This window comes from Amblyomma mixtum, chromosome 1 (assembly GCF_055824585.1).
Source record: "Amblyomma mixtum isolate Tamu chromosome 1, ASM5582458v1, whole genome shotgun sequence".
NCBI lineage: Eukaryota > Metazoa > Arthropoda > Arachnida > Ixodida > Ixodidae > Amblyomma > Amblyomma mixtum.
The window spans coordinates 327,072,432-327,086,327 of NC_143012.1; the positions used below are offsets into that span (position 1 = coordinate 327,072,432).

General features: G+C 49.1%; 1 protein-coding gene across 2 annotated transcripts in view; it reads left to right on the forward strand.

Moving 5' to 3' along the window:
- Positions 1-13,896, forward strand: part of LOC149372818 (TAF5-like RNA polymerase II p300/CBP-associated factor-associated factor 65 kDa subunit 5L) — a 34,847-nt gene that overhangs the window by 7,737 nt on the left and 13,214 nt on the right. For both annotated transcript variants that reach the window (XM_089567349.1, XM_089567350.1), the window contains exons 9-10: positions 13,119-13,304; positions 13,701-13,798. In XM_089567349.1, coding sequence (XP_089423475.1) covers positions 13,119-13,304; positions 13,701-13,798 — 284 coding nt within the window. The remainder of the gene's footprint in view (positions 1-13,118; positions 13,305-13,700; positions 13,799-13,896) is intronic.

Genomic DNA, 13,896 nt, shown 5'->3' on the forward strand with positions numbered 1-13,896 from the left:
CAAGGAAGGAAGACGGGACGCTTTGGGCGCTTCGTCCCTTCTTTCTGCCTTGTGTTGTCTCTTTTTTCGCGCCTGTAACCAAAGATGACCAGTTGTCAACTTGCCGAGCAAGATGTTCTTCCATTTGCATCTGGTGCCATAAGATTGTCCTTGCATCCATACCACTAGTGATGCAATCGGAGACCTTTTTTTTTATGTAATTTCAAAATACTACTATAAAAGCAAGCGATACAAGCTGAAGCGAATGCACACAACACTCGGTGCACAGGACAGTCCTGCACTCTAAGCTCAGAAATGCCCAGAAGACCGTACATGCATCACAAATGAAAATAACAAAATTTATTGTGACTGGCACAAAAGCACCCAGTCTGCCTTTCTAATGGCAGTTACTGCATCACTCCAACACCTTTCACTGGCAAAGGTATCAAAAGTTTGCTGATGCAATCGTTAGACTGCCTTTTTGTTAAAAATGTTACCAAAAGTTTGAATGCAAGAGTGCTTAAGTTCTTGCTAAGAATTTTAATTTGCATGAATCTCTGTTCTGTTCTGTTCGAGCTATGTTAGTGGTTCCCTATTTTAGCTTGCTTAAGTATTGCTTAAGTATTAAGTATTAACTATTGTTTTAATGTGCAATTCCCAATGAAAAGGTCCTTCTACTTGTACTCCTGATCTCCTTGTACCATGTTTCTTACTACATAAGCAATCTTTTGATGCTGTCGAGATCTTTATTGACTGCTACTGTTGATCTGAATAATAATTTATTTTTTAGTGACCGGTAATTGAGGATGTTGATGCAGTCTCTGATTCTTTTTATCGTTGCTTGTAAACTTGCATGTAATAGGCTAGCTGTTGAATTCATTGAGCAGTGTCATCCATAAATATTTTAAATATTTGGAAACTAATATCTAAAAGCCTAGGAAGCACTTAATCTATATTCAAACTATGCATCAAATGGACTAATGGCACACAGATAACTAAGATGCAGTTTCTCAATCTTTACAGTCCAGTATTGGGACACATTACACGTGGGAACCATTAACCGATATACGCCTAGTGTCCTACGTGTAGGACACCTTTTTTTTTGCACAGTAACACTAAAATTTATTTTGTAAAAGCTAGCGCCCTCTAGCATAGGTTAAAAAGCTTTCAACTTTTCCTGTGCAACCTTTTTGTTGTGTGCATTCAGTTGTGTGCATTGTGTATGTTCAGAAAGCCTCTGGTCTTCTCTGGATGCAGTGAGCTGATTCGACCACATCTACTACATTGTGATCCCGCAAGAAAAGCAAACAAGATCTGTGCACTGTCTTGAGAAAACCACTACACGCAGTGATGGGAATGCTGCGCCAATTGCGCCAATCTGCGCCATTTCGATAAAGCTGCTACATGCTGCTCCAAAAAGGGGCCTTTTTGCAAAATTGCGCCAAAGCTGCGCCAAAACGAGCCGTCGCCAACGTCAGGTACTGCCCTGTGAGGGAACTATGCTTGCGACTGTTGTCCGCCATTGAAGTTTGAGAGTAGCCGGTAAAATCCAATACGATCCAGTTCTCAGTCTTCGTCTAGAGTGCTCCGCATGGTGCTCCGTCTACTTCGTCTCTGATGGGAGAGTGTGACTGAGTGAGGGTGTCGTGAACGCGTCACGCTTTCCACCGCGTCCGAGCTCCGAGCGTTTCCGGTGGGCCGGCACCGGAGGCGAGTAGTTGGTGGAGTGGGCCGTGGCTAGGCCTTGGCGCGTCGGTGCGCGCTCTTGCACTTTCCTGCCGCTCGTTCGCCTCGACTGCGTGGTTTCAGCGGTTTCAGCGGCGTTGTGGCGGCGTCACGATGGCGCTCTCGAAACTGAAAGGTAAGCTTTTTCTCGTTTTTTGCGCCTTTTAGTTTATTCAAATGAGTCTTTCTGGACATAAGAGCTGATGAGTCAGTGTGGCGGGGTTCAAATTTAGAAACTGAACATGACTTAACAGTAGCAAATTGAGCGAATGGCGGTGGATGCATGTTTCAGGACCGTGGTAGTTTGAGCCTGCAAGAGAGGGTGCTGTTAATTCCCGGTTTGTTTACTTTTTATGAAAGAGTACTTGTAGTTTTGTGGCGTTCGTCTTACGCTAGTATCAGCTTCGAAAGCCCTGGAGCACGTGGCGTGCTGGGCAGCCGTGTAACGTCGCTCAGTAATTTCATATTGCCATCCGCAGTTCTACGAATTCCGTGGTTGAAATAAAGCTACAGTGACGTCCGGGCTGCCCATAACAACCTTGCGGCACGAAATGCATAAAACTCGCCGGCGACCGGGCCATTCACGCGCTCCTTTATTCACTCGGCATGCGAGGTCGCTTGGTAGTTTCGGATTGTCCGGCTGCGGAGCCTACGGAATGCGTTTTCCTGACATCACTTGGCTGATTGAAAGACGTCCTTAAAGCGGTGCCTTTGCAGCTTGAGCTGAAAGTGTTATATGGATATGAGCACTGAACTCATGCTAAGGAGTTTTATGTAGCGGCTTCTGAAATAAAGTGTATACCGCGGACGTATATGACGCCGTACATTTCTCACGGAGTTGGTGGGCCTTCTGGCCTTCGTGCTCGTGTTGCTGCCGTAATTAAAAAAACTTCCGAGGCGAAAATGAAAGAAAGTTCCACGGAATGCGGTATTTTGCGGCCTTCCGGCTATACGATGAAGCAACAAGCGTCTTCTGGCGCGCCCGCTACGTTCGTACGATTTTGGCGCTGCGCTGACGGCCCTGTCTGTTGTCGAAGCTTGGCAGGCTTCGCGAATTTACGGCGGAAGCTTTCAAAAAGTAAGGGGAAACAAGGTCGTTTTTCAGGGCAGCAATTAACGGGCGGGTAAGGGATACGTGGGAGAAAGCCTCCACCCTTCCTCGGCGGTCGAGGACTGCATGATAGCGCGATCGCGCGCTCAAAGCAGGTGCGCTCTTTGTCGGCGAAAGTGGTACTGCTTTTATAATTACACGTGTCCGGTTTTTAGAATGGAGCTTGCTCTGCCAAACATCTAGACAGAAGCCTTCAATACTTTGCAATTAGTGAGCTGCAAATTTTTGGCACTTTGCTTATTCTGGATTTATCACAAACTGCTCTTTTGTTTTTACGTGTTCAAATTAACGTTTATCCAAATTAACGTTTATTCATCAAATTAGTGCAGGAAAGATTGCCGGTATGTGCAGCTCAGGTGCTCTGAAAGCCCTGAAAAAGCTACTTTTGCAGCTATTAGTGCAACAGCTACAACCTAAGGACGCTGCAGTGAAGGGGTCTGGAAATTTCGACCACCTAGGTATCTTTAACGTGCACTGACATCGCACGGCCCTCTGGAATTTTGCCTCCATTGAAATTTTGTTAAAGTTAATTTTTAATATTCAGTTCTGTATCGAGGAACGTGTTTCTATAACTTGTACTGCCACGTTTGAATGAAGTGTATAATTGTTAACCATGACTGTTGTGGGAAAAGAACCGTAGTGTTTCCTGGGTCTTTATTTTTTTTTTAGAATATGTTTAAGCACTCTACAATTATTCTCTAATTTACAGGATCATATTGCTTGCATAACAGCTTTTTATTTCATCAAACTAACATTATTATTTATCGTTTGCAGGACGCAACAGCAAATTTAACTCTGGCATATTGAAAGATGTCGACTGCAATGGAGATTGCTTCGAGGTGTGGTGCAGACCAGGAAAAAGGGAAGAAAATGCTTATTGCATTATTTGTAACCAGACAATCAACTGCTCACAGCATGGTGTCACAGCAGTGAAACGGCATTCACAGAGTAAAAAGCACTTGGAGCTGACCAGCAAGCTTCGGGGCCCTGACGGGAGGCTGAAGAGGCCAGCTGCTGTTCAAGCATCGTTGGATTTTTCATCGACAGGCACGATGACCCATGCAGACCGTGTCACAGCTAGCGAAGCACTTTTTGTTTTGGCATTGACGATAAAAGGTCTCCCATACTCATGGGCGGATACGGCTACACCCCTTCATCGCTTGATGTTTCCCGACTCAAAGGTGGCTAAAGACTTCTCCTGTAGTAGGAAAAAAGTGTCTTACGTTGTGTCAGATGGGCTTGGGCCTTATTTCAAGGGACTTGTGCATGAGGAACTGAATCGTCCTGGTGTGTTTTACAGTATCAGTGTAGATGAAACACCACTGCCAGAACAGCGGTGCCAGCAGTTTGATGTTCTCGTGCGCTACTTTTCTGGTGCTGAAAAAGGAGTAGTGGTCGAGCACCTGCAGTCGTTTCGTTTGGGGAGAGCAACGGCTGATATCCTTTTGAAATGTGTAAATGAAGCCACTGAAAATATTCCTCGAGCAGGGTTTTTTTCATTTTTCAGTGATGGTCCAAATGTAATGAAGTGTTTAAAGAAAAAATTGACCCAGGAAAACGGCCCCTTAATGGAAATCGGAGAGTGCTCGCTGCACAAGGTGCACAACGCGTTTTCATGTGCTCTTGATTCATTTGGTAGTGAAGTTGAAACTGTAGTCAGTGACGTGTATTACTTTTTCAAGACATCTTCGGTGCAAAGTGCCCAGCTCCAAGAAAAACAAGAGGCTCTTGGATTGCCTGAAACTGTGTTTTTGCGTCATGTCAACTGTCGCTGGTTGTCTCTTGTACCAGCCGTGGAAAGACTAGTCGAGCAGTTTTCTGCCCTAAAGAGCATCCTAGACTCCCAGAAACCAGTGCGTGCTGCAGGTAGCATGAGGGCGAGACTAAACAGAAACCTGAATGACAAAAGTTTCTACGCAAAGGCTCTGTTTGTGAAGAATGCAGGTGACCTAGTTGTGGGATTTCTGACGCTGTTTCAAAAGAGTGAACCTTTGCTGCATGTTCTTTATGATGAAATGGTGATGATGTTGAAGAAAATTTTGGGCAGATTTCTGAGGCCTCAGGTGTTCATGTTGAAACAGGGACATGAGCTCGCTTCCATTGATGTCGAAAGTTCGCAGAATTGGAAGGAAAGCATAGTAGTTGGGGCAGATACTGAGGAAGCTATGAAATCTTGGTCTGCTTCAGAGAAAGCTGAATTTCGACTAGGAGCTAGGTCATTTTACATAGCGTGCTCAAAGTACCTTCTGACAAGGCTTCCTCTTCAGAATTTGACACTTCAGCACCTCAGGTGCTTGCACCCAAACACCCACTCCCAGGAGTCTTCAGCAGAATCGTTCAGATATCTTGCAAAATGTGCGCCTCAAGTGATACAACCTAGCCAAGTTTCATCTCTCCTTGATGAGGTGACACTCTTAAGCTCTGAAGCGCTGAATGTGGGCACTGATGGGCCACTTGACAAATACTGGCATAATATATTTATCATCAAGGGCGCTCAAGGTGAGAGAAAATATCCGCTTTTGACTAAGCTTGTCAAGGCCCTTCTTTCGCTTCCGCATGGGAACGCTGATGTTGAGCGAGGCTTCAGCCAGAATACAAGGGTTTTGAATGAGAGGTCGAACCTTTGTCTGGCAAGCGTGAATGGTATTCGCCAGATTATGTCATTTGCCAGAAGGTACAACAGTGACCCATGCCAGCTTTCAATTTGTCCAAATGTCATTAGGGCCGTTCGAGGCGCATCGAAACGGTATGCAGAGCGCATTGCCTGCGAACAAGAGAAGTCGAAAAGGCCACGTGCAGGTGCGGATCCAGTGCTAGCAAGTGCCAGCTTGTCTAAAGCACAAGCGAAACAGAAGGTAGATGAAGCGCAGCACATGTTCAGAAATGCTGAATTGCTGATTGAGCGGGGCATGAAGCTGAAGAACTTCAGTGACATTGCGAGTGGCCAGGCAATATTGAGCCAAGCTAGGGAAAAAATGAATGATAGTGTCTCTCATCTGGCTGCCTTTAATAAGGGCTCAAAGAAAGGAACATAGGCCTGTCCATCTGATATCAGTATTTTTAAAGCACATGCCTAATTCCCTTTCATTTCTCTTGATTCTTGTGCGAAGGGTTGTCATACATGCTTACTGCAATCCAAGATGGTCAGTTCCTTTTTTTCTCGAAAGCAGGTTTAGTTCAGTGGCTGCTCCTGTTTACACTCATAATTTATTTTAATATTTTGAGTACTTCGGTCTCAGTTCTTTGTTGCTGGTGAAGACAATGTTTCTTTGTCTTGCGGTACAATTACCATGGTAATGATTACCAGTGCTAGTCAATATACACTTTGTGTGTTTCTGTATTGCATTGCATTGATGTATGCTGTTACAAATAAACTATAAATTTGTCTTCTAAGCTTTTTTTTTCGGAAATGCCGGCTCTTGCTACAAAACAAGTGACGCTTGCTACAAAGCGAATATTTTCCTGCTACAAGGCCTGCTACAAAATGGTTTTGGCCATTCCCATCACGTGTAACACGTGATGAGAAATGTGATATTAGAGTCGATGTCAAATGTTTCAAGTGTAGTGTGCCAAGTGTGACAGGTTCCGCTACCACCATGCGCCGACACTGCGCTGCGCCTGACGACGACGAAGTTATGCGCCGACACTACGCTGCGCCTGACGACGACGAAGTTCCCCCGCTCTCTTCTCTCTTGGTGCTGGCTACGCCCGTCTACGCTGCCAGACCCTGCACAGCGGTTCGGTCTCTTGAGGACGCCTAATAAACGCACCCCTACAATTGGTGCAGGTGCTGGGTTCGTCCCCTACCAACCTGGAACTCCGGAGCCGTACGCTGCCGCCTGTGTCAACCATGCCCAATGAGACTGCCCCAACACCGGCGGCCAGTTCAACCACCGTCATTTGTTCTGGCGCCATCCGGCAGCGTGACCCTGCCCTCTTCAGTGGCACTGCCGACCAAGATGTTGACGACTGGTTGTCATCGTATGAGCGAGTGAGCAGCTACAACAAATGGGATGACACTATCAAGCTGAGTAACGTCATCTTTTATCTCACGGACGTGGCGAACCTCTGGTTTCGAAACCATGAGGCGGACCTACCCACTTGGCCCGTATTTAAGAAGAGTTTTGCGGAAGTATTCGGCCGCCCTGCGGTGCGCAAGCTCCGTGCCGAACAGCGCTTACGGGACCGCGCTCAACACACCGACGAGACCTTCACAAGTTACATTGAGGACATCGTTGACCTCTGCAAACGTGTCAACGCCGCCATGCCAGAAGCGGACAAGATCCACCACATCCTCAAAGGCATCGCTGACGACGCATTTCAGATGCTCCTCGCGAAAAATCCTACCACCGTCAGTGAGGTTATTAAGCTTTGCCAGAGCTACGACGAGTTCCGCAAGCAGCGCGCTTCCACACGGCGTGCCGGTGTCTGCGACGAGGCCCTCTCTACACTGGCCCTGGGCGGTACTTCTCCTGAGGACTCCCCTCTTCTCAACCAAATCAAAGCCTTCGTTCGTGAAGAGGTCGCTCGCCAGCTGTCCCTCATATCACATTTTCAAGACCCCGCCCGCCAAGTTCCTGACTCGACCCCGTCTTTGGCTCCTACCATTCGCCGTGTCGTGCAAGACCAAGTCGCTGACCTGCTACCGTCAAGCCCTGTGCTCCCGCCTGTGACAGCACCCCTGACGTACGCCCAAGCAGTGGCCAGGCCACGACATACGCCGGCACCCGATTCCTAGCAGGCCGCCCCTTCTTTCCGTCCGCCGCCGCCGTCTGAGCCCCCGTCTCAAGCTCCGTTCTCAAGAGTTCGCCCACATCCTACGAATCCCTGGCGTACTGCGGACAACCGACCCATCTGTTACGCCTGTGGTCGGCCCGGCCATGTCGCGCGGCTTTGCCGCCAGCGCCTTCCGCCTTCTCGACCTGACCTGCGCTCCTACCCGTACGATGCCGAACTATCCTCGCCGAGAAGTCCACCTGGTCCCCCCTTTGTTTCCCCTGATCGCCAAATTTACACCACTCGCCGATCGCCTTCCCCTCGACGCCGTTCCCCTTCTCCGATGCTGCGACGTTCTAGCTCCGCACTTGAGGGAAACTAACAGCCGCAGTTCCGGGGGCAAGAACTGCGCTTGTTTCGAACTCCTCAAGTCCTCCGAGTCGTCCCGCTAATGTAATCGTAGTGTTCGTGGAAGGTGCCCAGGTTCTCGCCCTCGTCGACACGGGCGCTGCAGTATCTGTTATAAGTGAAGCTCTCTGCCGCCGACTCCGCAAAGTGACTACCCCACTTTCTGACTTTTTGCTTCGCACCGCCTCATCACAGCGCATTCATCCCTCAGCCGCATGTACGGCCCGTGTCCTCATTCAAGATGTTTTGTACACCATCGAGTTTATTGTGCTGTCTCACTGCTCACACGACATCATCCTGGGATGTGACTTCCTTTCGACCCATCGTGCCGTTATTGACTGCGCTCGAGCTGAAATCGCCTTTTCTCCGCTGTGTGACGCTCCCTTTTGCGACGTACCTACGCAGTCTGCCAAACTTGTGGTCGCGACTGATACCGACATTCCTCCGTTTTCTGCTGCCCTCGTACCCCTCTCCTGTGCCGGCGTCACTCATTCAACTGTTTTCTTCACGCCTTCCGAAACCGCTTCCCGCCATCCCTGCCTCCTGCTTCCCTTTGCTGTTCTGACGATCGACCATGGACAAAGTGCAATTTACGTCTCGAACCCATCTTCGTGCCCGTCAGCAGTGCTCCGAGGTGAATGCCTCGGGCGTATTGAAGAACTTGATTCCTGCCTTCCCTACCCTATTCTTGATACCACCGCTTCCTTCGATGTCGATGTGCTCAGCTCCTGTGATGTTAAGAATGATCCACCGCCCTCCGACGTCTTCCACCGTGCCATTGACGCTGACCTTCCACCCGCGCTACGTGATCAACTCGTCGCCCTCCTCCAGCGCTTCAGGTCTTCTTTCGATCTTCCTCAGACTGCCTTGGGCCGTACGTCTGTCGTTGCACACACCATCGACACCGGTACACACGCCCCTCTTCGCCAGCGCCCCTATCGTGTCTCGGCTTCTGAGCGCCGCGTCATTTCTGATCACGTGGACGACATGCTCCGTCGGGGTGTCATACAGCCCTCTCACAGTCCCTGGGCGTCTCCTGTTGTGTTGGTAAAAAAGAAAGATGGTTCCATCAGGTTCTGCGTTGATTACCGCCGGCTCAACAACATCACACGCAAGGACGTCTATCCCCTGCCACGAATCGATGACGCCCTGGACTGCTTGCAAGGAGCTGAGTATTTCTCCTCGCTGGATTTGAGGTCAGGTTACTGGCAGGTGCCTATGGCTGACACTGATCGCTCAAAAACTGCCTTCATAACACCTGACGGCTTATATGAGTTCAACGTCATGCCGTTTGGCCTTTGCAACGCCCCGGCAACTTTCGAACGCCTGATGGACACCATCCTTAGTGGACTCAAGTGGGAGAGTTGTCTTTGCTATCTCGATGACATCGTCGTCTTTTCTGCGGACTTTTCTTCTCATCTCATCCGCCTGGAGCACGTTCTGACTTGTCTTACTGACGCTGGGCTCCAGATGAATTTGAAAAAGTGCCGCTTTGCTGCCCGACAACTCACCATTTTAGGACATGTAGTCTCTAAAGACGGCATTCTTCCGGACCCCGCCAAAACTTCGTGCAGTTGCCGAATTTCCGAAGCCCACCTCACTGAAGCAGCTTCGTAGCTTCGTTGGCCTTTGCTCGTACTTCCGTCGCTTCATCTTAAATTTCGCCTCGATCATCGCTCCTCTGACCCAGCTACTCGCAGGCAGCTCCAACCTCTCCGCTTGGACGCCTGCTTGCGATGACGCCTTCGACACCTTGCGCCGCCTTTTGGTTTCGCCTCCTATCCTGCGCCACTTTGACCCGACTGCGCCTACTGAGATCCACACTGACGCCAGCGGTATTGGACTGGGTGCCGTTCTCACCCAACGCAAACCTGGCTTCTGTGAATATGTGGTCGCCTACGCCAGTCGGACCTTGAGCAAAGCGGAGGCCAACTATTCTGTTACCGAACGAGAATGTTTGGCCATCATTTGGGCCATTGGAAAATTTCGTCCCTATGTCTACGGTCGCCCGTTCTGTATAGTAACCGACCACCATGCCCTGTGCTGGCTGGCCTCTCTCAAAGACCCGTCAGGCCGCCTAGCTCGCTGGGCTCTGCGATTGCAGAAGTATGACATTCATGTCATTTACCGCTCCGGCCTCAAGCATAATGACGCGGACGCTCTTTCCCGCTCGCCGCTACCTAGTGCTTCATCGCCTGCTCCTGTGTCTGCTTACGACTTGTCCTCGCTTGCCACTGCCGACATGTGAACCGAGCAGCAGAAAGACCCTTGGATCACCAGTCTTATTAACTTCCTTTCGAGTCCTACGACTGATAATTCGTCCCGTTCTCTCTTACGTCAAGCCCGTCACTTTTCTATTCGGGACGGTCTCCTCTACCGTCGCAATTACCTGTTCGACGGACGCAAATGGCTCCTAGTGATCCCCCGCCATCTACGCACCGACATTTGCGCCGCTTTTCATGCGGACCCACAGTGTGCCCACGGCGGCGTGTTGAAAACCTACACGCGTCTGCGTCTTCGATTCTACTGGCGTGGCATGTACCGCTTTGTTCGCCACTTTGTGCGATCTTGCCCATCCTGTCAACGGCGTAAATGTCCGCCTCACACCTCGCCTGCTCCACTGCAACCGTTACCCTGCCCTGCCCGCCCGTTTGACCGCGTTGGCATAGACCTCTACGGCCCCCTCCCTCCCACTCCCGCTGGTCACCGCTGGATTATCGTGGCCGTGGATCATCTCACACGTTATGCTGAAACGTCTCCATTACCATCTGCCTCCGCCCGCGACGTGGCCTCCTTTCTTCTAAAGAACCTGATTCTTCGCCATGGTGCTCCTCAAGAACTGCTCAGCGACCGTGGACGCGTATTCCTGTCTGACGCTCTTGAGGCCCTCCTCAAGGAATGCCGCATTATCCATCGAACCGCTTCGTCTTACCACCCTCAGACCAACGGCCTGACCGAGCGTTTCAACCGAACCCTCAGTGACATGCTGTCCATGTACGTCGACGCCAACCACTCCAACTGGGACCAAGTTCTTCCCTTCGTCACCTACGCATATAACACTGCGACACAAACCACCACTGGATTCTCCCCCTTCTTTCTTCTGTACGGCCGCGAGCCCCCCTGCACGATGGATACTCTTCTTTGCTACCGACTCGACATTTCCGAGTCCACGCCACTGTCCGACGCTGCCAGGTACGCCGAAGAATGCCGCCAGCTTGCTCGCTCGTTTACCACGCAGACCCAGTGGCAGCAAAAACATGACCACGACACTTCCGCGGCCTCTACCTCCTACCCTGCCGACTCCCTTGTGTGGCTCTGGGTGCCTCCCACAACTCCCGGCCTTTCGCGGAAACTGCTGCATCGCTATCATGGTCCCTACCGGGTTCTCAAGCAAACATCTCCGGTCAATTATATTGTTGAGCCTGTTGCACCCGCTGCGGACTTGCGTCGCCGTGGCCGCGAAACCGTCCACGTCGACAGACTGAAGCCGTACTACGACCCCTCTGTTCTTCCTTCCCCTTAAGACGCCAGGATGGCTCCTTTTCACCCGGGGGAAACTGTAGTGTGCCAAGTGTGACAGGTTCCGCTACCACCATGCGCCGACACTGCGCTGCGCCTGACGACGACGAAGTTATGCGCCGACACTACGCTGCGCCTGACGACGACGAAGTTCCCCCGCTCTCTTCTCTCTTGGTGCTGGCTACGCCCGTCTACGCTGCCAGACCCTGCACAGCGGTTCGGTCTCCTGAGGACGCCTAATAAACGCACCCCTACACAAGATTTATCATAATAGGGAGCGCATTTGCCTGGTGCCCTATATGGTAGGATGGCTCGAAAGCCGGTGTTGAGAAAAAATTTCCATTTCCAGCTATAAAATGATGATTCTGAATTCTTAAGTCAAATAAACATTTTGTATCAAGAAATAATTTTTTCTGAAGTTTAGGCAGATATGGATTAAAGGTCACTTCATACTAGATTAAAAAAAAAAAGCACTAAACAGTGCAGCCAGTATTTCCTTAGTATGGAAAGGAGGGTGAAATGGCTTTTCCTTTGTGAAACATGGGCTTGACTGGGAATCACATTCCTAGTGACGGCAAAATCTGAGGTGGAAGCATTTTATTTATTTTTTATTTATTTATTATTTCTCAAAGGTCCCCTGTGGCACATTACATAAGTGGTGGGCATAACCTGGCAAAAAATAACATTATTCGTTATTTACAATAATGGACAGTGGCTTACATTGAACAGTGTGCTTCCTTGATGGCGAACAGTCGATGGTTGATGACGGCGGCCACCGGTCGGGAGGTCACTCCAGTCACGGGCAGTCTTACAAAACTGGAATTATGTAGCTAATGCATTTTGCAGAATGCTTGTAAATTTTAAAAAATCAGTTTAAGGGGAAAAAAACTGATGTAAAAAGAAAAAAAAATGCAGAATACTAATTTTGCTATGCTGTTTCTTTACTAGAAAAGGCAGTTGCAAAAGCATGAGGAACGCAATAGCCTGGGAACTCAAAAGGAAAAGACAGCAAATTTTGCACAGAATGCCAATGAGCTGGGCGGAAACCTGCCTGCTTAGGGGGAACCAGAGGCAGAGCCACTCCCTGCATCTACAGCTTTAGGAAGAGTGTCATCTCTCTTCATCTCTCTGCATGCCGAGCTACCCGCATTATGCGTGCGAGCTGCCACAGTGCATGAATTGGGCAGCTCACCTCTTAGTGTGTTGAGGGCCAGTTTGCATTTCCTCACCTTCTGTTTTGTCACACATACCACACTGCACGCTGATATCAGTGTGGTATACTGTTTAGCACAGAATGCTTTGAGATAAAACTGTGTGGGTTTTTGAATGGCACATTTTACATAGTTGACTTAGATTTCAGTGCAAAGCTAGAAGATTCCTCTGGCCTTGATACTGTCGAAATAAGATTGAGGAAGGTTTCATGTTATAGAACTAGTTACCTGCTGAGTACTAGCAGGTGGTTGCGAGATGGCTGGGTTATAAGAGGGCAGAGGTGTCTACTATGAAGTACACCAATGACAAAAAAAATTAATGCAGGCAAGTTTTTTTGCTTAAGTTGAGCTACTCGCTGCAAAGAATTTTACACTCGCACGTGGTCTCGGAGAGTGAGGGAGAAATTGGTATTTTTTTTTATCACTTGCCACTTTTCGGATGTCGACAGGCTCTGTTCAGCGTCACAAGTGGACGACGGTAGCATGTTAGCGTGCGGCTTTGAAGACTCTGCTATTCGGCTGTACAGTCTACTGCCCCGTCCACTGCGGAGTGATCCAGCTGATGTGGACATCTCCAGAGTGAGGCTGTACTGTGATTCCAATGAAGTAGAAGACGACAGCACTCCAGAAGAAAGGTATGGCTCATTGAATCATTTCATCGATCACTGCTTTCAGTGCTATCTATGCAGGTTTGCAGCGTTCATTGTCTTTACTGTGTCTACATCTGGAACAACTAATATGTCATCATTTTTACTGGTTTGGGTTTCTTTTTAATACTTCATAAGTTGTCGCAGTCACAACAGCATGTCATCGCTATTTTAACAAGATGTAACAACTGTTGTGGAATGTTCATGCTTACATTTCAGCCATGCAGTAGCTATGTGGAAAAAGCAAACCCATAAATGGTGTGCTCTTCCTTTGTAGATTCACATTTCTGTTGCCGCTGTGCCACGGAATTCTTAGCAGTATGTTGCAGGCCGCAGAAATTATTTTCAGTGGCCTAAGGGTCGTGTTTGGTTTCATTTTTCCAGTGACAGCAAATTGCTTCGAGGTCACAGTGGACCTGTGTATGGCCTTGACTTTCTGCCAGGAAATGAGGTGATGCTGTCATGCTCTGAGGATACAACAGGCAAGTGTACAGCTGCCGTCCCACTCTGCTCATGGCAGCTACTTATCTTCGCTGCTTATTGTCTATCCATCGAGACATCTGCACCCTCTTCAAATGCC